The 26,792-nt window shown below is 41.0% G+C and overlaps 1 protein-coding gene across 1 annotated transcript in view; it reads right to left on the bottom strand.

Annotated features, from left to right (window-relative positions):
* Positions 1-6,866: 6,866 nt before the first annotated feature.
* Positions 6,867-26,792, bottom strand: part of pdgfd (platelet derived growth factor d) — a 57,921-nt gene continuing 37,995 nt past the window's right edge. Inside the window, exons 4-7 of the mRNA XM_069668605.1 lie at positions 22,764-22,823; positions 18,347-18,560; positions 10,645-10,862; positions 6,867-7,335 (exon numbers count right to left, since the gene is read on the bottom strand). Coding sequence (XP_069524706.1) covers positions 7,201-7,335; positions 10,645-10,862; positions 18,347-18,560; positions 22,764-22,823 — 627 coding nt within the window. The 3' untranslated portion in view covers positions 6,867-7,200. The remainder of the gene's footprint in view (positions 7,336-10,644; positions 10,863-18,346; positions 18,561-22,763; positions 22,824-26,792) is intronic.

Below are 26,792 nucleotides of genomic sequence, written 5' to 3'. Positions count from 1 at the left end.
CTTTAAGTCAATACATCAGCCCTGTCTGTCCCAAACAATGTCCAGGCGGATTAACTGTGATGAGCCTCCACCCTTACTTAGATCATGCTTTGCGCTTTTGTCTGTTGCCAGTTTTTCACTTCAAAAATAGCTCCACTTTTTGATGGACGACAACATACTGAGGGCGGACAAGTTCAGCTACAGCTCATATGGCTCAAAAGCTGAGGAGACAGTGGATGGCCTGACACACAAGAGACCAATTATGATTTTGTCTTAAGGCCTCCATTTGTCAGCCATTTATCTAAATTAATCATGAACTATTGGTGAGCTAAGATGTCTTTGAAGGGCCGGTTAAAGTAAATAATAGCTTTTAATCAGTTAAACTCCCTTCCTTATTTTGCTTTTAAAAACAGTTTGTTTGAACATGCTAACCGCTATACCCACCATGTTTGCTGAAACTAAACAAAAATGAAGGGTACAATCTAACCGTCAAAAAGGGCCTTTTTAATCATTATTTTTATAATAAAATATTTATTAATTATAATCGTCTATATACTCTTCATGAACACTTTTGCTCAGTCTTTAAAAAACTGTTGTAAAATGACTTGGGATTCCCCCCTGAAAGTCAGTGACCCAAGTCATCAGTCGAGAAGCCCCCCCAGTTTGACTTGCATATTGTCAGTTGAATCAGTTCACTTGTTTTTTTAGAAAGGGCCAAATTGTGATGGCTAGACGACTGGGTCAGACCATCTCCAAACCTCTTGTGGGGTGTTCCCGGTCTGCAGTGGTCAGTACCTACCAAAAGTGGTCCAAGGTAGGAATACCAGTGAACCGGCGACAGGGTCATGGGCGGCCAAGACTCATTGATGCGCATGGGAAGCGAAGGCTGTGTGGTCTGATCCAACAGAAGAGCTACAGTAGTTCAAACTGCTGAAAAATCTTATGCTGGTTCTGATAGAAAAGTGTCAGAACACACAGTGCATCACAGTTTGTTGCGTATGGGGCTGCGTAGGCGCAGACCAGTCAGGGTGCCCATGCTGACCCCTGTCCACCACCGAAAGCACCTACAATGGGCATGTGAGCATCAGAACTGGACCACGGAGCGATGGAAGAAGGAGGCCGGGTGCGTGTGCGTCGCTTACCTGGGGAAGACATGGCACCAGGAAGCACTGTGGAAAGAAGGGTGATGCTTTGGGCAATGTCCTGCTGGGAAACCTTGGGTCCTGCCATTCATGTGGATGTTAGTTTGACACGTACCACCTACCTAAATATTGGTGCAGACCAAGTACATCCCTTCTTGGAAACGGTATCCTCCAATGGCAGTGGCCTCTTTCAGCAGGATAATGCGCCCTGCCACACTGCAAAAATGGTTCAGGAATGGTTTGAGGAACACGACAACAAGTTCATTGTGTTGACTTGGTCTCATCTGTGGGATGTGCTGAACAAACAAGTCCGATCCATGGAGACCCCACCTCGCAACTTACAGGACTTGAAGGATCTGCTGCTAACGTCTTGGCGCCAGATGCCTCAGCACACCTTCAGAGGTCTAGTGGAGTCCACGCCTCGACAGGTCAGGGCTGTTTTGGCGGCAAAAGAGGTACCTACACAATATCAGGCAGGGGGTTATAATGTAATGGCTGATCAGTGTAAGCATTTGCCAATTTTGCCATAACATGCAATCATTTCATCCTTTGGTGATATGAAAATAATGAGTAGTGTAGCTTTAAACTTTGAGGATGACATTCGAGTGGTAATATACAATCATAGAAATTTGTAAATAAAGTCTTGCAAATGGAGGTAGCATAACATGTTAAATCAAAAGTTATCCTAAATAAATAGCTGAGTCTAAGTGGCTGATGGCCTCCACATATTAAACTGTCAGACCTTGTCCACAAACACTGAACAAAGGATCAACAAAAATGGTTTGAGAACGGGGATGCACTGGAAGGCATTGTGTATCTTAGAAGTCGTCCCTGTCACTTGTAAGATTTAAAATTGTCACTCCCTGTGACACTGCTGCCGTGAACGCACCATCAAAGAATGGCAAATATATAGGAAGATATAGGAGACAGAAGGCAGATATCGAGACGGAGGTTTGACTAAAGGTCTTCAGATCTTTTATGCTTTCATTTCCTGCTTTCCTGTGTAACAGCAGGGAGGCGATTTGTCCTGATAAGAAAGACAAAGACAGCATCATGGGACAGAGAAGATGAGAGAAAGACGGAAAAGTCAATAAGAAGAAAATCATGGAGACTAGCATGTGGGGTACTAGTGGGAGAGAGGGACACTGGCATTACAAAGCACAGCAGAGACTGAAAGAACGGGAAAACTGCAGTTGGAGAAACACAAAATCAGGTAAAGAGTGTGTCATTGATGGCACTTACTATACGTATGGGTGGGTGTATTTAAATTCAAATGTTATGCATGTTAAGATAAAAAAATAGAACACAGAATGTGTGTGTTTGAAAGGAAAAGATAAGAAGCTGCTGCAGATACTAAAAACAGCCTTGCAGGACTGATGGCTTCAAACTCTAACTGTACGTTTCTCATTCAACCTTTCACGACTCCATGGAAACTAAGAGAAAGCTACTAAGTTTTGTTTAACCTTTCTCTCATGCCCAGATATAATAGCTGGTCACAGATGGCTTAATAGATGAATGGATGAACAGGTGGTTGGATGGATTGGTGGACAAATGACTGGCTGGTTTGTAGCCTCTGAGATGTGACTGGTTGCTTGAATATGATGTATGACTGCTATTTAATGATAAAGGCACAGGAAGAGTTGCCACAGCAACCACTGGGACAGGAAACAGCCTTGAAAGATATAAGCTGTGTCTCATTTCAGGGGCTGCATGCTTCGAAGGACGCGGTCTACGAAGGATGAGTCATTCGTAGCCTGCGTAGACGAATAAGGCAGAACTGAAATGAGACGGTCTGGTCTACGGAGGATTGCCTTTTTTGCTTCACCAGCTGTTCCCACCCCTTACCCTTGCGTCACAAAGCTCCTGTCGCCTAGCAGTGGGTAGCTAGCTGGCTAACAAGCTAACATAACCAACGTCACCTTTCTTAACCTACTATGTTAAAGACAATTTGAAGTTTCAGAAAACAGAGATCGCGGAAGCCTATGATTTATGGACATTTAATGTCACAATTATATGACCTCTCCTGAACATACTACGGAGAAATCGGTCTTAAAAGCACATTTGTGCCTTCCATAGTGACCTGTGTGCTCAGTGTTGTGTGCTCGGATATGTCAGACAGCAGCACAGTGGTGTCATTGTTCTGTCCAAACACTTTATTTTTCTCTTCTTCTTGCTCTTTCTGTGTTTGAACTCAGATACTTCTCCCTACAGCTCTGTCCACAATGTGACATTTCCGCTGAAGCATAACAGATTCCCCTGCATACTCTACAGGCCATCAACAAGCAATTGTTGCATATCATATATCCACTGTACGCTCAAATACCTAATGAAAGCAGAAAACACTGGAGGCAGTAATGCTAGAAACACTTTATTCATCAAGACCAACCAGCTGATGTTTTTAATACAACAAAAAGACACAATAAATTATTTAAGTAAAGCATAGTTTTGTCATGAATATTTGTCTGAATACAGCGAAGCAGGCTAAAATTAATATCAACAACCGTTCTCTGAGTTTGAAATATGACCAAACAACCCCGACAACCTGCAGAGGGGAAGACCAAATTTTGCTGAAGCATTACAATTACTTGACAGTCTTTTGTTTGGTTTTGATGTTCTAAGTTGACCTGAATAAAACAAGACAAAAAAAATCCAAACAATTACACAAGCAGCTTTAAATGTGTGACTTAAAAGTACATGTAGTTCTATTGAAAAGACTGGGAAGGAAAAACAAACCAGTTTTGAGGAAAAAGAGGAATGTCACTTTGGAGCACGCAACAATGGAATGTGCTGATAACACTAACAAATTGGCAGATACAGGATACACACACACACACACACACACACACACACTCAACCACAAAAACACACTTACTTACATATGAGTCTCTAACTGTAACATTGTTACAGTTTCTATACATTTTCCAGCAAAGCACCTTGAAAAAATGACGTTCCCAAACCACCATCTGGCTTGTTGGTGACTGAAAATAAAACGGGGTAATTTATCTGCAAACCATCATCTGTGACATTTAAACAAATCACCAACTGTGTGTGCAGTTTGTGTTTCTCTTTGTATTTCAAGATGCAAAATAGGGGAATGATAGCAAACTTTGCAAGATAACAGAATATATTATATTGTGTTAAATACTTGATTCTGATTGGTTCAAGTAAGGCATTCCGAGGTCTGCTATTTCTCGACAACAAACCATTACTTATAAAAACAGACGGTTACTGGGGACTCTGCTCTAAACACACAATCCTGAAAGACTAACTGTAATCATATCAATCTGCTGAAACAGACAAAGGGGAAAAAAAGAAAAGAGAAAAAAACAATGGAGAGAAAGTAATAGAGGTTAAAAGACACAAAAACTGAAGGCTGACGACATCACAAGAAGTAAACATTAAATGGAACACAGTATGGGATACGGCGGTGTTTAAAGGCGGTGAATGAAGAAGAAAATATCCACAGACTCTGACAGTGACGAGACAGAAAATCTCAAAAATGCGCTACGCTGATTCCTGCGGTCCGCTTAAACATGTCTTACTTCACCATCAGTAGAAATGTTTCCATGTAACGTGAGTCAAACATATAGGTTAGCTCATTTTAATGTGAGTGAAAACAGTTAGGTTAGCTTGTTTTAATGTGAGTGAAAACAGTTAGGTTAGCTTGTTTTAAAGTTAGTAAGAACAGCAAGGTTAGCTCTTTTTAATGTGAGTAAGAACAGCTAGGTTAGCATGTTTTAATATGAGTGAAAACAGCTAGGTTAGCTTATTTTAATGTGAGTGAAAACAGTTTGGTTAGCTCATTTTAATGTGAGTAAGAAAAGCTAGGTTAGCGCTTTTTAATGTGAGTAAGAACAGCTAGGTTAGCATGTTTTAGTATGAGTTAAAAGAGCTAGGTTAGCTAATTTTAATGTGAGTGAAAACAGCTAGGTTAGCTCGTTTTAATGTGAGTAAGAAAAGCTAGGTTAGCTCTTTTTAATGTGAGTAAGAACAGCTAGGTTAGCATGTTTTAATGTGAGTGAAAAAAGCTAGGTTAGCTTGTTTTAATGTGAGTAATATTAGCTCAGTTAGCTCATTTTAAGAAGGCTATAGAGTTAACAGTTGCTGTGGACGTGGCTATCCCTGTTAGTGTAATGAACTATGTTTAAACAAAGAAAGGGAAATATCGTCATTTCTAATTAATACAATGATTTCCAAATCAATATATTGTGTCAAATAATTGATTTTTTAGGTAGCCTGAAATAAGCTTGTTGGGGTTCCATTCCGCTATAACAACCTGCTCACTATACATGATCCGTTACATAAAAGATTTGTGTGGAAGATTCTGTCACTTCACAACCTGACACACTCTTAGAATACTTAAAAGTGATTTGTCTCCCACACCTGCCAAATAACACCCTTAGCTCCACAGTACACTCATGCACATGAAAGCGCTAGCTGCACACAGCTGATCGGGTTTCTCCGTGACAGAGGAATCGTCTCAGTGTCCACTCAGTCTTTGTTTCATCTGTCTTTAGAACAAAAGTAGTGTGTAAAATCCCATTTTCTCGGTGTAAATCCCGCCTGCCAGCCACCCGGGACTCTTGGGAGGTGAAGATGACGGGGAGATGACAGATGACAGAGTCTTTTATTTCTCACAGATGGGTTATGTGTATGGAAATGATAATCAGTTAGTTTGAAATCTCCCTTTGGTGCTTTGATACTCGAGCTACCTTAGCACACACACACACGCACACACACTTTCGTGCACAGTCACATGCTTGTATCTGCCGCCAGCTCTCACAGACTGTTGGTAACCCTCCACCCCTTAAACAAAAGGACTTCTTCCTGAGCAGACACACACACACTAACACACACACAAGCATAACTCAAATTCCCACATATCCCTCACCCACCCGAATTGCCGCTGCAGACTTGCAAAGCAGTGGGTCATATCGTGATACATATAAGAATCTTCATGAGCAGAGTGACTAAAAAAGTCAGGCTGGCTGAATTCATGAACATGCTGATTGAAAGTGTTGAAGTAGCTGCAATCTTTCATGTACTGTATGCTGAAAGTGGCTCCTCTCAGCTCTCATGTCAGAGCGCTGGTAATCTACTAACAGGCGGCTTGATTGTCCCTTTTCTGTCCGCCGCCTGTGCCTCCTAAAAACACTCTCTGTCTCTCTTCCTGAATGGCTCTCCCGCTTTCCTCTTTTGTATTTAGGGTGTAAGGATCAGAGATTTATCGCAGAATTCAGGTTAGCTGCTGGAATGCCAGGAACGCTCAGAAAACTGGGCAGCGGCCTGGTCTGACATCTCCTCTGATGTGTTCCAGAGTGAGTGATGGAGAGCACTGTCTGTGTGTGCGCATTAGAGAGAAACAGAGAGGGAGACAGAAAGAAAAAGAAGCAAATACAACAAGGGAAGTGTGAATGTGTGCAAAACAAATGAGGGCTGTAGAATTGAGTACAAGTAACTACCGTTTTCATCTTGCAGTAGAAATTGAGGCCTAGCGTGAATGTGTGTGTTCAGATCTGGAGGGTTGTGGTTAGCCTAATTTCCCATCAAGATAAAGTGTTATTTTGGTTATCACTTCCGCCCTCCCTCTCTCCGTCTCACGCTCACTCATCCCAGCATGCTCCTGGCAAGAGGACGTGCCTGAAGTTTCTAGAAAGAGTCTTATCATAACACCAAGAGACTCGAATACAAACACAAGACACGGGAATACAAAACAGTTTACACAGCGGCTGGAGACGGTTCAATTTCAATCAAATCAAGTCTGCACCCTTGAAAGCAGAAAAAGAAGACTTTATGGTGCATGAGGGATGTTTAAATGTACAGTTGCAGCACAAAAAATTTTTTGGCTAAAAACCTTTGTGCATTTTAAAGTTTGGCCTGTGTACAGAGGAAGGAAGACGCTTAACTTGTAAGAAAAAATGTCATATTTGATGCAGGGTTGTGGTTTGTCAGTCAAATAGTCGCCTTGTTCTTTGCTCCATGTGTGTCTGCGTTGCTGATATAATATAAAGTCTGTTGCAAAATACATAAAAGAAGAACTTGTCCAACAGTTCCAGATGCCCGTGTCGGTCCGAGTGTCTCAGCGAGGGGGCTGGGAGGGACACGCGCACTCGCACTTTTCATGGTGTGTGAGGAAGATCTCGTCTATGATCCAGCGCACCTGCGGCCTCCGATGGCGCTGATACAGAGTGACCTCCGGGGAGTACTTCAGCACCTGCAGGAGGCAGAGAATGACTAAGTAAGTTGATTCACTTCTGCATGCATTGTTTGTTGATGTTGAAAATACTTTGCCAATTCAGTGTAGTTGATGCCAAAAAACCTGATTTGAATTTGAAAGAGGGAGAGACATGAGATGAAAGGAGAAGTAGAGAATGGAGCAGGGGTAAAATCTCCTTTAAAGATCATTAATGACAAATCGGTGCAGGAGGAGAAAAGAGGAAAACTGGTCAAAATATAGAAAGCAAATGTAAAGTTTCTAGGAATGTAGTAGTGTTTTACAAAAGTTAAAAGTGCACTGTTTCCCTTGTACAACATTATTGACCAAACCGGAATTCCTGTAGGCCTATTATTATAACCAGTGATGGTCACACGTTGTAAAGTAATCCAGATTACTTTTTTGTTGTAATGAGTAACATAACGCGTTAGTTCTGCAATTAAAGTTACCCGTTATTTAGTTACTTTTTCTTAAAAATAATCTGTTACTGAAAAAAAACGCCATATTTCCATTTTGTTGCCACAAAAAAAGAAAATCCCCAAAGCACTGTTTCTGTTTCTCTCCTACTTCTTGGTAGGTAGCTGCGCACCAGCGGAAGGTAAACACAGTTGTGTCGGTGAGCATGCGTAGCTAGCTAATTCAACTAGCGAGACGGCAGGGGGGACAGCATTTACTTGGTGGAAATATTCCCATTATTTAGAATTTTTGGGCGAAAGGCACAAGAACAACATCACAGTGAAATGTAAGTTGTGCCTGGAGGATAAGTGCTCGTCAGCTCTACTTCAAATGTGAAGAAGCATCTGCAAGCTAAACAGAGCTCGACAACACTGGTGCGACTAAAAGCCTGTGTGCTTTTCAGTTAAACAGCTGAGCCTAATACTGTCTGCCTCTGCCCTGTTCGCTGTCAGACTGTTAGCATAAGAAAGAGCTGTAAAGGTTATATTGCGTCTATCATTCTTGTTATTAGGCTACAGAGTGACAGATTATGGGCCGTAAACGAGGCTATGCAATGACGGTAGAGTCAATACATGTAAAGGTAGGAGTACAGTAGACTACACGCTGTCCTGACAATATACCCGACATGCGTAACGACTTAATTTTCTTAATAGGTAATGCAGCAACATAACAAGTCACTTTTAAAAGTAACGTTAGCCAACAACATTGATGCATTCATATATTACTTTCTTATTCGTTTTAAAGGTAACTGAGCTGGAGCAATTCCCAGGAAAAAAAACAGGAAATGCTGCAATTGGATTCATTACTGACAGTCTTAGAAAACATACCAAACATCAGGTAGACTGTAAGCACTGATTACAGATAAACACAGAATATCACAGTGTGTTGTTAACACTTTTACAATGACAATTGTTTTTTTTTTAAGCAAAAGTAAGATCAATAATTCAATATGTGAAGTCAGAGAAAGCTTACAGGACTCTGTTCACACTGAGAGTCTATAAAACTGACTATGAAATTGACTTAATAGTGGCTTTTAGTGAGCAATTCACTTTAACTGACTTTGTTGCAGATTGTCAAATTGTTCGCAGGTGGCACTTCGAAAATCGAGCGAAAGGAACAAATTGTTCCATAACTGATTCAGTGAATTTCTTTCTACAAAACTCGGTGAAAGCATGGCTGCGAAAGATTTATGTCCGGACTTCCCCGCCCTGAAACAATAGTGTGAGTAATACTGTGTTTCTGTATAAGTTAAGTCAGTGAAGGAAGCAGTTACAGGTAAGAATGCCTGCAAGGAGAGGAGGGGGGGTGAAAACACAACAGTAATCTCACACTCATGAGAACCCATATGTGAGCACTTTTATGCATGCAAAGTACATGCAGACACAAACACACCTTCTTCATGGTCTCAGCGACGGTGACTTACATACAGATAGAACAATTACATCCCAAATCCCACTTTTGTCTAAATTTCCATTGTATGAATTTTAAAAGAGAGAGAGAGAGGGAGAGAGCCCCGCGGACCACGTTTCAATAATGAAGCTACACAAGAACAAAGACACAAAGAGATGGAGGGAAGAGAGAGAAAACAATGAATGACAGGCTTAAAGAACTAGAATGGCGCATTGCAAAGGGATAAATTGAAAATGGGAATTGGGGAAGAATGAAAGGATGATGCAAGTCCAGAGAGAGAGAGATATTGCTAACAATGAACAGAAAGAGATATGGAGAGATTGGAAGAAGAAAGACAGGGCCGACATGGAAACGAATGGAGGAGAGAAGCGGGGAGGAAGTGTGAGTCTGATTCACACTGCTGCTTCATTGTCGATGCGGTTCCTGGCCCAATCTCTCCTCTCCTCTCTCCTTCTCGCCTCTCTCTTTGAATACGCACCAATAGCATGCTGTAATTTTTTACATGCAAGTCTCATGTTAGAATAAGCCACTGCATCACTCTTCTGTAACACTTCCAGCACAGCTCAAGTCGAAATTGAATGCTGTCACGTTAACGGAAAGACCACAACATGCAAAAGCTGAGCAGTTGTAGTTGGTTCTCGTGCTCTTTTGGTGCAACATCAAAGGAAGGGAAATAAAAGGCATTTTAAAATAATCGTGCACCCTATTTATCTCTTAAGTCTTAAAATCATTGTTAACGTAAAAAGCCGTCTTTTTCAATCACAGCTAATTTCCTGCATTGTTTCCGCCTCGTCTTTCACAATAGGCGGCAAATATCTCATAATCCATTACGAAAAAAATTTACAGAACATATGTAATCAGTATACTACTGTATCTCCATGTGCGCTGTATGCATTGTTGCCCCTAGTTCTTTTACTGTACTGTACGACACCAGCCGCTTTCACACAGCCTGTTTGAGACGGACTGTTACGCCTCTGTTACGCCTTGTGTTAAAGTCACAGAGGCAGAATGGTGGTGTGAAGGCATCCGTAGTAACAGGAGGCGTAACACAGGCGAAACTTGTAGGCGTCTGTGTAAACAATGGAGCCGGCAGGATGGAGCAGTGCCATGTATGTGAAGCTGGTGCCTTTTTTTTTCACACTTGACATCTCTTTTGGTTCAGTAACGGCATAAAGCTGTGTGAAACCACAAGCTGGGACACCAATATTACGGCGTTGTGTGGTTCAGTGTAAAAGTAAAATAGAGGCAACATAATGGCAGGGCTTCTTCACGTCCCTGATGCAGAATCTCTGTTTAAAGCGGGCTTAATTACTGCATTTAATGATTTAAACTATCTTCCTTTTTGCTTTTTCTTAAATTTTTTTATTTCTCTAAAATTACCAACTTTAGTTTGAGTGATAATTTGACAGGTCTGGCAGTGTGTATTCATGTTCTAACACCTACCTCGTGTAGTTTGAGTGTCGTCTTGGAGGGCTGGCAGGTGCAGCCGTTGTTCCAGTTGTTGGTTCCGCAGCCACAATTTCCTCCGCAGCGTTTGACCAGCAGACATCGAGGGAAGAAGACAGCGTTGGTGGCCCTCAGCTCTTCGCGCAGGTTTACAGAGTAGTTTCGAGGAGTACAGCTGTACCGCTTGACTTCGTCATACAGACGGTTCAGATCAACTGGAAAGTTGGAGATAAGTAAATTACTTATTTGAGTTTTGTGGAGATAACTTAACACCACTTCACCAGGTTACTTTGCAGTTCAACGGTACTGGGACATGTTGGGACATGTCTCCATTTGTCTTCTTTAAATTTGCAACTTACCTTTCCCATAATTCAATATAACTGCACCGGCTCTTGGTAATTGTAACAGGAAGTCATCACTTCCTCATCAACTACTTATGGCAAAGTTACTATGTGTTATATTGGAGTGCCTTTCTATCCGATCCCGGCATACAGTTTTTAATGGGATGTACATTACACCTATTTAAGAAAAGAAGGTTGAGAGAGAGAAAGGCTGTTCTTATTCATCATTCAGGGAGGGAGGTAATTAGCCATATTTTCTGTAATTCACACCTAAACATGCTCAATATTGATTGAGTGAAAATGGTTGAAAGATGGAGGGACACTCAAATTTGAAACAATTACAACAACAATTGACTTTTTAGGAATACATGGAAAGATGAGCGGAAGAATGAGATCCACAAAGATGCAGAGAACACAGGCCAGCAGAGGAAGCAGGGGCTTATAATTGATTGTAGATTGAATGTATTGACCGCAGACTTTTCTTGTGTCATCACTTTGGAGAAAATCACCTTGTTTGTGCACATAAGATCTTTGTTCATTGGTTTGCTTCAATGGTTCAAAACTAATTTCAGGAGAAGCAAAGGGACCATTGGACAAGCTGATGGGAAATAAAGGATTAAAGCACTGGTCCAGAGGGGGAAACCAGCAGAGCCATACAGGAGCTTGATTAAAATCCTGTCTGTATTTCTGTTTGTTTCACAAGTATTGTTGGCATCAGAGACCACTGACTGAATGACGTAAGAGCTCATTGTTGCAGGTGATCATTTATCTTTTAAGCCAAAGAAAAACACGGTAATCTCAAGCATTTGTATGGATCTTCTACGATGCCAATACAACCATGAGAGTAAAGGGATAGAGTGATTGGACCGAGAATGTGTCATCTCGGAATACAGTGAGCGCACTTTATCTTGCATATTTTTTTTCAGGCAATCCAGAGAGACCACAGGTGGTTTGAAGGATTGATGTTATGGAAAATGGAGAAAAGGAAATTCATGAGAGAGAGAATGGAAGAGAAAGAAGCACCAATCAACTGCACATTGATTGCTCCATTCACTAAGGTCATCATCAGCAGGATAATCAACAAACTGTCCATACCATGGATGGTGATTGCATTGAGTCACTGAACAAGTGACCAGTTTTAATACTGGTCACACACACAACTGAGTCACTCTATGCTTAGAGTGACAAAACGTCTTTGATAATATACTACCAATATGTCTCTGAGGACAAAAACATGGAAACAGGAATATCGCTTCCATTGGGACAGTTAATAGTCAGTATGAGAAGAACTGAATAAGCAATTACTGCATTGTTTATAACACTAATAAAATCAAGTAGGAGGGAGCCTCTAGTACCATGGGAGGCACCTACTTGTCTATGTCTGATGCTTCAACACCTACAGAGACCACTTTAGGAGAGGGTGACTGAACTGAAAGAAATCGCTGATGCATTCACCTTTATGGTAGAATGCGACTGACCTTTGTCCAACAGAAAGAGGCAATAAACTGATGACGGACCTGAGCTAACCAGTGGGTCACGCTCCCGTAAACCTTGCACTGAACGCTGTGATAGTGGACTATGCCAATGCAGGAGCAACTGCCCAATTATAGACATCTGCCTGCTCCACTTTTCAACCCAGGTTGGGGTTAAAGTTGTAGGTATGCCAATTGGTTTCCTCTGCACGATGTGGCACAGAGTGGAATAAAAGGAGGTATCCTCTGCCAATTGGGGACTACTCTACCATGTGAAACAAGGCCTTCTCAGCCTTCCTAAGTCAGGGAGGGTCTGCAAAGCATACTTTCACTGTGCAGTCCGGCAATTTGTTCCAGCCAAGCCAAACCCCACTGGCCCAAAGGTCTTCTTCCTTGCCTCTCCAAATGGTCATAGCTGGATTTCAAAGTGTACCAAGGGAGGAATATGTAGGGACTGAGGGCCAGGTGTTGGACCATCAGCAGTCCGTTGCATGGCTGAATTTGTTCCCACAGGAAATCACCTCTTCTTCAACCAATACTTCATAACAAACAATCTCATGGCTTAATTGCTGGCAAAGGGGCTTCTACCAACTGGAACTGTAATGAACAACCCAAAGCAGTGCCAGCTGCCACGAGACAAGAAGTTGCAAAAAGGATGATATTTGCACCAGATGGTCCAACAAAGAAAATATCCTGGTCCAGGTGAGACGACCAGATGCTTAGCCTTTATCTTATGTCACAAAGGACCAAGAAATTGACATCAATTCACTTCTTTGGTGTTCACATAACTGGCTGTCAGTCAGACAGACAGCAAAGCCCACACCAACAGCAAAGAAGATCTAACAGTACTTCTAACCTAGCTGAAGAGCTGTCGGAGAGTCCAGAAAGTCAGTCAGTGTGTGTTGCAGGGTTAGCAGCACTAAAGGTAAAACATACAAAGGAAGTAACGAGGAGGAAGAAGAAGAACTGGAATGGTTTAGTTTAGTTCTGTCTATATCTTATATCACGTGTTCTACTGTAGGTCTGCTGTACACTGATCAAATAAACCAGAATGACAGATAATTTTGCTTTCAATCAAGTTGAATGTATTTCTGGTTTAACGCACACAAATAACTTGGAAGGAACTTTTTTTCCCAGTTCCCTGGAGGTAAAACAACTTCATTTGCCATGAAGATGAATGAAACTTTCTTTGGCCACCTCTAGATTCTTCCCTTCATTGAAGTGCAATCGGCTTTTACGACCCAATACAAGAATAAAGGACTTGTCAAGATCAATACTCGCTGTGAACTACAACAGTGTAGCTGAGGTGAGATTGGCTTGCATCGGCTTGTTTTTGAGCTCTGCTGCAACAATGCAACAGTAAAGATCAGTCATGCAATAGAAATTCCCTAGAAATTGCATGTCCTCCATAGTACTCTAACGATGACAAATTCGCTTGACGTGCAATATTGTGTGTGAGTGAGAGAAACCAAAGGGAAGTGCAGGGAGGTCAAGGGAAGCCTAATGGCATTGATAATCAATAAGCAATTGTTCGCAAACAGAAATCTTTGCTGTGGGGGTTAACGTAAATGACATCGAGCATGAGGGAAGCCAAGTGAACAATGAACAATGACAACAATAGCAGAGACAAGAGCATGTGAAATGATCATTCGCTTCAGCTTCACAGAAAGAGAGTTGAAGGTAAAGTGCAAAAGAAAATAAGGTGTAAATGTGCCCGTGTCAGTGAGAACGTATGTGTGTCCATGCTCCTCTAAAATCCCTGCATTCATACAGTAGACTACATAAAAGGTGGATTATGTCTGCATTTGTGTGAGTATTAACAGGTTAAATGAGGACACTGATTCAAACAGTCACGTGATTCAAAGTGTCAACAACACATAACTCTACAGCAGGGAATTTGTTGGATTGTATTTTGAAACATTTAAATGTTTGCTTATTTGAGTAAATGTGTGTATTTTTATTAAACTAAAAAAGATAATAATTTTGTTTATGCTGACTTGACCTACTTAATGATTTCTTAAAAAAGAACTGCACAACCTGATTTAAAGCTTTATGAACTGGAGAGTAAAAACACAACAATGTATTGCTATAGCCCGATCATTATAGCTACATTATAGCTCTCTTTTTTTGTATCACAACAGTACAATTAAAAGTTATTTAAAGATAACACTGCTTGGGAATGGAGAGAGAGGGATGACATGCACCAAATGATCGGCAGACCAGGGCTGTTTTCGAAATGCCGTCCTAAATACTACATACTACATACTGTATACTACATACTATTTACTGCATTATGCATTTGGCGGTAGTATGTAGTATGGAGGAGCTTTTCAAATTAATTTTGCAATATGCTACGGCAGGTGGAAGTAAACAATAACCGCTGCTTCTTTAGCTAAAGCGCCCCCTTCTGCTGTCCGTCATTTCAACTGCCACTGTGACGTTCCAGTGCTTTGCATTGTGGGATACATTAGGCGAGGTAGACTTGTCTGATGCATACTGGAGATTTTTTCCGACATATGGGCATTTTTGCAAACTGCACATTTTGCTTTTTTTGCATACTATATACTACATTTTGGCGAAATCAGTACACACTGCTAGTATAGTATTGCATTTTGAACACAGCACAGGAATCGAACCTGCGATCAGTACATCTAGGACTGTAGCATCTGTACATGGAGTGCCTGCTCAACCAACTGAGTGACTATTTAGCTTTAAGAATCATCTCATCACGTAGGACTACACTACACATCAGCCACTGTGTTACTCCACATCTACCTCTACATATACCTCTACTCTCAGCCACCCTGCATTTTCCTGCATCCCTTTTTGTGAAGAGAAAATCCCAGGTGTCAGAGAACCCATCGTTTCTGTTTTATTTTTTATTTTACTGAAGAGCAAAATGGCAGATTTTCAAAAAGTGCTGTTACATAGTTGATGACAGAATTCTAAAGAGTCCTGACAGGTGTCTCTGACACTGGTAATGTTTGCTTACACCTCAGGAGTTGATGCAGGGCATCATGTGCTGATACAAAAGTACATGCTGTCACCTGCTGCTGTATTGACTGATGGGAACATTCATCACTAGACATGGTACAACAAAAGGAATAAGTGTGGGGGTAAGGTGCATGTTTATACAGTATGACTGGTGACAAAGACAGAGGTCATGCTTGAGTGTGTGGAAGTGTGTACGGAACAGATGTGGTGTTTGTGTGTGCATGCAGGACCGAGCTTGTGTGTCTTTAAGGGGAATAAGTGTAAGCTCAGAAGAGCAGCGTCGTGGAAACCTGTCATGGAGTGTGGGAGCGAAAGTCAGACAGAAAGACAAAGAGCAAGCAAAACAGAGAGAGTTACAATGTCACTCACACAGCCACCTACATAAAGAAGGTCATCATATGTAGCTGTGTGATAATACTCTGCGCAATAGTTTGTTTTTTGGTAGTTTTATCATTTTATGCAGACTTATTAAAGTGTACGCCTGCATATGCATTGATTACTTGGACTTAAAGGTGTCCCAATTAATATTACGATCAGGCTTACTGTCCTTCATGGGAACAAAGGTGTGTGTGAGCCACCAAGCGTGTGTGTCTTAATGAAAACAAAGCTAAGCTGCTGACTGTGGCGGATTTCTGCTCCGCTGCACAGGTTGAATTTCCAATTAGAGGGAGCTATGCCGGTACAGTATATCAAAGACCTGCAGCACCTATGCACCTCTCTGTAGTGCTGCAACATGCACAAACATCCCCCCATATATACGCAGCCTACTCATGCCAGCCAAGCACACGCGTGCACCGATAAATAGAGATGGATTCGCTGTCAAGCAAAAATATTTGGAACAGGAGAACCCTGCGGTGGAAAGACAGAGAGGTGAGAGAGACACAGGTCTGTTTCAAGCTTGAATGCTTCTATACACTAAACGCACGTATCCCTCAACACAAACTCTCATGATTGTGTGACATGTGTGTAAGAAGCATACAGCTGCCATAATTTCATATCAGGACTTAAGGATGAATGTATTGCCTGGGTGACTGCAGGTCATAAGAGCTACTTTCACAGAAATATTATGGCCTTAAACTGCTGGTCTTGTGTCACCTTTAATATGTCACTGACTCATGTTAAGACCCACTGGAGGGCAAACTGCTCACCGATGACGCTATGTCAAGCTACGTTATGTTGTTGCATCATTACATGGGTCGGTTTTATTTTCATAATGAGCGACAACAAAATACACAAAACTAGAAAAAGGTCAAAGACATACACAATGTACCATCATCTAATACTGGCTTAATAATGTGGTTTCAACCGCATATGCAACACTCCTTACCTGTGCTATATTAGAGCATTAGGCAGCAGTGGGGCTCGATCACAGTCATTACAGCACTGATTAATAATTTCCTTCAATTACCGAGCCGTACACCCTGTCCACCTCCAATGCTGCACCACTGGCTTTTCTGTACAGTCCAATAAGTGAGAATTGGCCTCCTGCTGTGTGGGTCTTTGTCGGCCAGCACAAGGCAGCACGCTCTCCCCTCCCCTCTATTACACCAGCTACCAATGACTGCACCAGTCTGCAGCAAAATACTGTGAACGCAGCACAGTGGCGGTGGTACCATCTGCAGCACGATATAATGGGATGAGAACATTACAGCTCTGATCTTCCTGCATCCACTGTACCAATTCGACATGTAACTATCAGTCCTTTGGCCTCATTAAGCTTAATATGATTCCAACATATTATTCTTAATAATATAAGACCCTTTCCCATGTAGTGCTTATATTAAGATTGATAATAAAGACAATAATTGCCTTTATTTTTTCTTTTTCAGCATTCAAATAAAAAGCACAACATCAACAAGTGCATCTGCTTGACCCTTGATCCTTATACCAAGAAAAACAAGTTATTTTATTTGCTACACATTTTTTCCTATCTAATCTAAGTTATAAAAGAGGAGGTACTATGTTTTTTTTAACACATAAACTGTATATAATTGTACAATGTTGGATGTCCAGACTAAACGTGGGTGAAGTTCGAAATCTGTAGGTAAAAGTATGTTGGAGTCCCCAGCCTTCTCAGCTCAGTCTGCAGGCTGCTGTAAACGCCAGGTTTCACACAGTTTTTTCTACACGCTACACGCTACACTTGGTGACATCACAAAGTGCAGCCTCAGCAGGCTTTGGAGAGCTGGCCAATCAGAGGAAAGTGGGCTTGTAGGGGCGGGGTTTCTCAAAGGGACAGAGCTGACTGAGTCGTTTCAGGTAGAGGCTGTATGAGGGCCTGCACAGAGCACCAGTATGAGAAAAATTAGTTTTTTTAACTGTAAATTATGCTAAGCTACTCCACAGGTATCACAAAGTGAAATATGAAGCTTGAAATTAGCATAATACCCCTTTAACTATTTTTTTTTTCTCTGGATACTGCAACTCAGGACTTATTGTTTTAGCCCTTTAACATTTTTTATGCATGCTTTACATAAAGCATTCAATTGTTTTCACCCACAAGAGCACGTGTTTTATAGTAGTTATGTGCATATCTTGCTGGTTTAACATCAATTAGAATTGCTTTTTAAGATACATCTGTGACTAATCTAGTGCTGCACAACTGGACCTTTTTGTTAACTTATTGATTTTTGGTTTATTTAAATTTGATAGCATCCAATGAACAGTAAAGAGTAGTCTCCTCTTAAGAGTTAGAGCTGTATTGTAAGACTGCCTTTTGTGTCAGCATCCCATTAACAGCACTCCTAACAGTGCTAAATGAAAGTGATTATCGTTATGCTAAAGCTTTTAGCATAGTTTAGGGAAATCTTTAACGTCTGTAATTCAATAATACCTGTGTTTAAGATGACGTACATATGCGTGTTGTGTGTAATGATGTAAATGGAATCTTACCTTTATTATGTCTGCTTGCCAGATGATAGGCCCTGGATCTGTAATGTATGTGTGTCTGAGTGTAGATGCTGTCCAGGTCCTGCCTCCAGGTGTCCGGGCTCAGGGATCTGAAAAGCTGTTCCACAGTGTCGAAGGCGGCTATGGTCCGATCCAAATCGTCCAGTGAGAAAGGAACCTCTGTGACTGTCGCCTGAATTTGCCCTCCATCGCCGTCCTGCAAAAAGCAAAGGTCAAAAGGTAAAGGCAAAGATCATTTTAGGTCTATGCTAACATTAGCATCTGTTAATTTATGGTACTCTTACTGACAGCACATGAGGTAAATCACATGTAGCCATGTGCAAAAACCTTCTTGGTTCACTTTATAATGTTTTTCACCACTATTATGCAGAAGAAATATATGTTTTTATCAGATATTGTATACAAAATGTTAAAGAAATATCTAAATGCACAGGAACAGGAAGTGTCCTTCAGCAGCTGAAAATGTTTGTGTAATCTTCACAATTTTATTCGTGTCTAAACGGCATATTTAATATTTTTCACTCTGCAGTTACATCGTGTGTTGTGATGGGGAAGTCAGAACTGTTTCTTTTGCAAGCATTGTAAAGATATCCGAGGATTCATGAGAAAATGTTTTGAGAGATATCAACAGATAACCTCCACGCTGCCACAACAAAAGCAAAAACAGTCACCCTGGGTCACACTGACTCAGACTCCTCTTAACACATCCTATCTTTAAAGAGATCCCAGCTAAACATTTAAGACAGAGCTTTTAGTGAAATGGAAAACAGATTTTCAAGGAGACATCTTGACTTTATGTCAGTCGGTGGCTTCTTCCACAGTGTAGCTCTATATTTGGCCTTCTCTCAAAACCTGTAATGCATTTCTGTACTGTTGTTTTAGCTTATCTTATTGTGTAGTTTGATCTCTATATTGAAAATGGTGCAACTGTGATAGGAAATTAAACCAATGCATACTGCTCTTAGTAAGACATTCAAAATCTGTAATGGTTTTACATATATTGTGCCATGAGTTTTGCGTCAATGCTTTTGAATACCACCTTAAATCAAATGTTGCAAGTTTAAAATTCAACATGTATTGGGAGAGAGCTAATCTCTATTAAGAGGTCCTACATAGTAGATTCTGTAGGCAGGGACATGGAACTCCGGGAAGGCAAGTGTTCTGGTTTTCGTTTGAACTACGCTTGTAGTCTGAGTAATATTGACCAATCATGTATCAGCAGGCTGCGCCGTATGCAAGAAAAACAGTCTGTGAGGAGAGCAAAAGCAGGCGGAACGTAATGTGCTCGGCTCCCATCAGCGTGATCTGATGACGACTTCTTATTAATCTCTATAAACAGACATCTGCATGCTAACAGCTAACAATCAGTTCTAGATCTAAAATTTAACTTGTAATGAATTCCCTTGACGCTGTGTCACGAAAGCCATTCAGCGTTCAGATTTCCCGACTTCCTCGAATGCATCAGATCGATCCAAAAAACGAGCATTGTAAAAGTATTTCTCCTCTTGAGGACAGACCTGACGAAGCTTTTTTACTTCTTACAAATCTGCATCATGATGTTGAAATTTCAGCAAAGGTAAGACCCGTTAATAACAAGTCAATCACAAGAAAACATCTTCTCTTTCTGTAACAATGCAGCACGCGGAAAAGGAAATCTTCCATGCAGCCCTTAATCAATCCTACATTACTAAGATGATTATGAATGTTTATTCCCTGCATGCATTATCAATTTCCCGCTACAAGGAATATTGTTGGCAACAGAGCAACAGTCATCACAGATGATTCCTAGCCTTTGCTCTCTGTAGCCGGCTATTTATCTAGCAAGGAAGCAGTTTCAATCTAATTCTTATAGCATGCAGGACGATTATGCCTGTGACATTAGCTGCTATACTTAGCACTGGGTTCTATATGGGTCAAAGGGCAAGGGGACAAGCTGAGAAGGCACCAGGATTAATTAAAGCTAACTGTAGAGCTGAAAAACACCTCTAAGGCTTCTCATTTCTTTAATACAGTAACCTTATACAATATAAAAAAATATATAATCACTTTATTATGCTGTAAAATGTGACTCTGGCTCTTGTAAAAAACGTATGACAACTAAACTAAATGTTGAATTCGAAAGTCAAAATCCCCATTATATTTATTTTATTATAAATAATACATTACTGCGTATCAATGATGCAGAAAATGGTCATCATCTTTATGTATATGCACGCTATGTATTAACTTAGTAGTGTGAAACAGTAAACAATAAGATCTAAATGTACATCGATCACAAATCACTTGGAAAACCCACAAAGCAAACACTGTTTCAGCATCATTTGTAAGTGGAAGAAGCCAACAAAGCGTACACGAACATCCCATCTGCCCTGGCAATGACACATCCATCCGTACACACACAAGAACATACACCCACACACACACATACTGTATAACCCTTATCAATCCATGCAGAAAAACTGCCACACAGCCCAACGCACACTAATTATTATGGTCACACATGTCACCGAACCAAAGGCACACACAAATTATGGTGATGTACTTATAAAAACATTAGTCTAAGGAAGCATGCCATTTTACATGTCAAGCTTCATGCATAAAAGATACAGTACATACACGCATGGGTTTATTCTGTGTGTGGGTAAGTGTTAGCCTATGCAAATGGACCATATGTTATATTTATCAGTACAGCCATTGCTCCCTGTGTGCTTAACAAGACAATTATATGTGAGATGACAGGGTTGAAAGCAGGTAGGTGTTTAGATATCACACACGTCTGTTACCATATATAACAATATGCAAATTGTTCACACAGTTTGAAACATGTGGACTGAAAGTTTTTAAAGCATCGATAAAAGTTTGAAACACAAGTTTATAATCATAATGATGGTGATATATTCCAAGCTGTACAAAAGCGCTTACCGTTAAAGTTCAGTGTATAAGACGCACATTTAATACATTTTGTTCCATTTAAAAAGTGGGCTGCGTCCTGTATACCGGTGCAACCAATATACCAGTATAAAATGCAGAGTAGGGCTGACCCGAATGCTTCGAAGCTTCAATCGCTGCCATGGTAATCGCCAGCAAAAAAATGTTTTTCCTTTTCAACCACAGATGTTACAGGAGACGAGCATATATAAAACAGATCTGTGTGTTTCTCATGCTCTGTACCGGGCTCAATAAGGTTGTGATCTGCCGGGGAGGACACAGACGTTTAATAATGTGGATCTGTTATTGGATTCCCCACCCCTTGTCGTCATCGTAGCAAAGCTTCAACTACGATCGAGTAATTGCTGCCGAAGCTTCGAAGCCCCCCCAAAAAAGCTATTAGGGAGAATCTATAATGTAGCTAAAGCTTCATCACAGACGTGCGCCGTCATGATCGCCAGTGCAGCCTCCACCCTTACTACCATCAATGTTACCGTAGGCTGAGCTCAACTACCACACTAGTAGCTAGCAGGATTGCAAACTCGACGTGGCGAAAAAGGATGCTAGGCTATAATTTGTGCGTTTTGAATATGTTTAAAATTAAACTGTTGTACACATTTTTATTAATAAATAGCTATATAAAACCTTTTTTCCCTCTGGGATTCCCCCCGAAAAAAGACTGCATGTTATATTCCGGTGGGACTTATATTCTGTTTTTTACGGTAACTCGTTTTTGGAAACATTATCCCTAAAGCAAGATTTATTTAGTCATGAGTTATTACAAAAGCTTTTGCAGCCTTCGATGGTGCAGCAGACAGTGCGTCAGTCATTTCGTGAAAATGTCAACTGTCAAATGAATTTCAGTGCAATCAGATTGTATGCCCCGTTGGTGCAGCACATAGCATGTTAGCCTTTTAATCTGAAGGTTTAATGTCAGTTTTGTCACAATACAAAACAGGTGGTATATATTTTTTAAAAATGAATGCAAGTAGATCTCTAAAAGAATTAAACACCATCTATGAAAAACACACAGACCACCTTGAAAATTCACAAGATAAACACAGAAGAGAAACACAACAATATGGAATAGAGGAGACACAAACTTTACTCTTAAAATAAGTGTACCAAACATGTGAGGTAAGAAGGGAACATTAAACTGGCTATGGCTGAACTTTTATATTGTATTTTGAAATATTCCCACTACATCACCCAGAATCCAGTCCTTGTTCAATATCTGCAATGCTCCAGAGCTTCTCATACGCCATCAGTCCTCATGGTTGTTATCACTATCCAACATTAATTTGACACCAACGCTTCATCCGTCCATGCACAAACATTCTTATTCCTTCTCTTATTGTTTCAGAAGTTAGATCAAAGACACGGCCGTTATTATGACTCAGACCCAGCTTACTGATGTTATTCTAAAGTTTTAATGAGTATGTATCTGTGTGAAGTTGTGTGCATGACTCACCGACATGGGCATCGTGACAGCCTCCCAGTTGGTGTTGGATGCAGGCAGAGGAGAGTCGTACTGCAGGAACAGAGAGCCCACACAGCCAGATGTTAATTGGTTAATTGAGCAGACAGTGGATGAGAAACAATACTGAAGGGATGAAAGAAAGATATTTTTTGTAAATGAAAAGATATCTTGTTTCTATGAACAGGATGGAGCGTCACATGTAATATAATGCTACCAAAGATATCCAGGTGTCTCTGTATTTCCAGTGAAGCTGGTTGCAGCATGCCTTTGTCTGTGTATACGTATGAGTATGTGTGTGTATGAAAGAAATCCGACTCTGGTCAAAGCACGTTTAGGGGATAAACACTCATCAGACTGACATACTGTATTTGGCACACATGCACACATTCTTTGTATTTCTCTCTCACATGCACACACACCGTCTTTGGCATCACCCTCTTTACTACACACACACGTAAAATCTCCCTGGCCATTCGATCCCTCTTCCTCAACAGTCTTAAATACCGTCTCCGGTCAATATGGAACAGTTAATCTGTCTCGAGCACACTTCAAAGACCCGGTGTGCTCACTTTGTCTCAGTCTGTGTCTGCTAATGTAATAAAGTTGACATCAAAGTCAGTCTGTGTGCAAAGGGTTTTGTTTAACAGATTCTTGCATGTGACCTTTGGGTGAATGTACTCATACATGTAAATGCACACCCAAAGCCAGCTGTGAATGTGGTCAGAAGGTTTCCTGTAAGTGTGTGTGTGTGTGTGTGTGTGTGTGTGTGTGTGTGCATTGGTAAATGCATGTTTACAGATTCTGTGTCTCATTTCCTTTTAAGGTGAAATGCTTCACGTCCCGCACATCTGTGCCACTTAATAGGGTTGGATAACTTTAAGAGACAAGGATCAGAACATGAAGAGCAATTACTGAAAACCTCTGAGGATAGAGGCCGTTGTCACACTTGTTTGAATACAACATTTGCATGGTAAATGGACTGCACTTATATAGCGCTTTTCTAGCCTTGCGACCACTCAAAGCTGCTTTTGCACAACATGGCACATTCACCCTTTCATACTCACTTTCACACACTGATGGTAGAGGCTGCTACGTAAAGTGCCCTACTGTTAATCAGTCGTCACACTCACACACCGACGGCTGGGCCAACAGGAGAAATTTGGGGATTCAGTGTCTTGCCACACTTCGACATGTAGACTGAGGGTGCATTCACACCTAAAGTCCGTTTGTTTGGTCTGAATCTATGACCGATTTGTCACAATATTGCATTTTGCCTTGAGTTTGGTTTGTGATCACACGGGAGCTTTTACCAGCGGACCAAAAGTTTTGATGCGCGAGGGAACTGCTTTCTGGTTGGTCAGAATTTCCATGTGGGAAAACTCCCTGAAGTAAACAAAGAGAGAGAGAGCACACTGATTAATCACACTCGACGCGATTGCGGACTTTGTTTTGTTGTCTGAGTTTTATTCATTTTTACACAACATTGTTCCACAGCTCGATCAGTCCTGTTCTCCTTTAGTTTTTCCCTAAACAGTGTGAATACCTCTGTGTTTTTGTGCATTTACACAAGCAATTGTGAAATTGTTTGCTCATCCCATATTTCTATTTCCTCGTCGCTCCCCCACGTCTGTCCTCTACTCATGTTGCTGCCTGGCAGCGTGTCTGTATCTGCCAGTGTCAGCACCTGTTAACAACACACTATGCGCAGTGTTTTTGGGTTGCTTCCTATATTTGGTCATACTTTAAGTCTGTTTATGTTCACACCAGAATCAAAGCGGACCGTGGTTCGTTTGGAAACGGACCGAGACCAGTCTTTTTTAGCGGACCTGGTCTGGTAGTTTGGTCCGCATCAGAGTTTGATTCTGGCGTTCACACCACTGAGGGGACAAACGCTCCAGGGTTCGGTTCAGTCGGATTAAACAAGGACAGATTAAACCACCAACCTTCCAGTTGAAAGACAACCGACTCTACCACGACCGACTCCACGACTCTGCCTCAGATTGCAGATTAAACCTTCATACAGAAGTATGTTTTAATAAGGTTAAAAATTGCATTCAGTTTTTCTGCCAGAGTTTTGTTTCTTTACACTGGATTAAATGTGCTTTAGTGTGAGTTCTTAAGTGTTTGATGTCCACATTTACTCATTACAACCCATTAATATTTTCATCAGTTTAATTCAGTCATCTGACGTATGTCTGTGCGTCAAATTTTGTTAGATTACAGCAAACCATGCTGCACTAAGCTCATGTATCCTCTCCAGTGCCAAATCAGATTAACAGGTAGAAACAGAACAGAAAGACTTAACTTGTGAAGGTACCCCACATAAGACGTTACGCTTCATTTTCACTGTGTTATGTGCACTTTCAATGCATAATGACAGCATATACTGATAACTTCCTTAACAGGTCACAGTGAGCAGATGGATTTAGTAGTACTGAAGATTGTCTTAAATTAATGCACCAGAGTTCGACAGGATCTGGTTTAAGACACAGTTTTTCAGTTAGGGGCAACTGTGGCTCAGTGGTAGAGTGGGTCGTGAAGATTGACACTTATGCCTTTGCCATCAGTGTGTGAGTGTGAGTGGGTGAATGTGACTTGTAGTGTAAAAGCAGCTCTGAGCGGTCGCAAGACTAGAAAAGTGCTATATAAGTACAGTCCATTTACCATTTACCATTTACCATACCACACTAGAGTTTGACTGACAATGTAACACTAACCTAAATGAACCAAACCACTCGGACAATTGCACCAGTGTTTGTTTGAATCGCACAACGAGGGCACCCTCAATAGCTCATGATCTAGAGATTATAGCTGTAACCCCAGCTGCAAATATAGTCTACTTGATATGCAGGGATCTTTTTCAGCAAGTCTTCATCAACTTGCTAAAAGAAGCTAATTTTTAGATGAATTGTTTTTGAACACACTGCATAGTGCAATTTTATAAGCAGTATTTATCCTAGATGTAAAAAATAGAGCCTCAGGCAGTACTGCTGAGTTTTCCAGTGAGGAGGAAAAACATTCTTATTTACTGTAACAGTCTGGTGGAGGGGACACCGGGGAGCTGCCCTTTCTGACCTCTATTTTGTACAGTTGGACAGTAGAACAGTTGAAGATTAAGTGTGTGGTAGACGGGGAAGGAAGGCAAGAGCATTTCCATGGTGACTTTTAGTCCGTATGCCCAGCTACCTCACATGTTGGATTTTCTTGTAGTTCACGGGGATACTTAAGTGTTTTTGTGCAGTATATCGAAACAGTAGGGAAGTAGAGACTTACAGTACATTATAGTTATTACTTTAATTTGCTTTGCATTGATACATACAGTTGGATTGGGCCTTTAAGAAAGTGGAAATGTATTTCTGCTGTACAGTTGCTTCAAATCTCAAATAGACATGACTTGACGGTTAACTTGGCACTTGATTGTTGCTGTGTATACTAAAACATAAGCACACATGCATCACACATTTAAGTGTTGTTGTTTTCATTCTCACTCACAACCCATGAGACATAGTGTATGGGAAGCACACGTCTCATGACTCACAACGGGATTCTGGGAACTAACGTGGATCATATTTCCTGATCAATAGTCCTTCCCAGCTTGAACCCAGCTTCACAACACTTCCCAGGAATACCCACTCAGAATACATTCCTGCTACTTGTTTGATCTCAGACAATGAAATCAATGCTGTAAACAAACCAATATCTAAAAGATTCTGAAGTCTTTGAAGTTTAACTTTCTGCTTCTGTTCACATTAAATAAGGCCATGCTGAGTTGTGCCCTCAAATAGTGTTTTTCTTTGAGCCTTTATAACCAAATCGCTCCTTAAATGTTAATCTTATGCAATCAAAAGCACTCATTACTTCATGTAAGCCTGCACTGCAGATGACGAATCACACCCGCTGAAAACAAGATTTGGAAAGGATCAAAGAATAATGATTTTGGAGGAAAAACAGCGACATGAATAATGAGCAAGGCCTCTGTTTGACTGAAGTGTTGCCTGCAGATGTCGGGCTTTTGTTTCA

This window comes from Semicossyphus pulcher, unplaced genomic scaffold, assembly GCF_022749685.1.
Source record: "Semicossyphus pulcher isolate SPU_LCO1_2020_fin unplaced genomic scaffold, fSemPul1.0.p SCAF_19, whole genome shotgun sequence".
Taxonomy (NCBI): Eukaryota; Metazoa; Chordata; class Actinopteri; order Labriformes; family Labridae; genus Semicossyphus; species Semicossyphus pulcher.
Note: the sequence above shows the minus strand (reverse complement) of the source record. Positions and strands in the feature narration are given on the sequence as shown.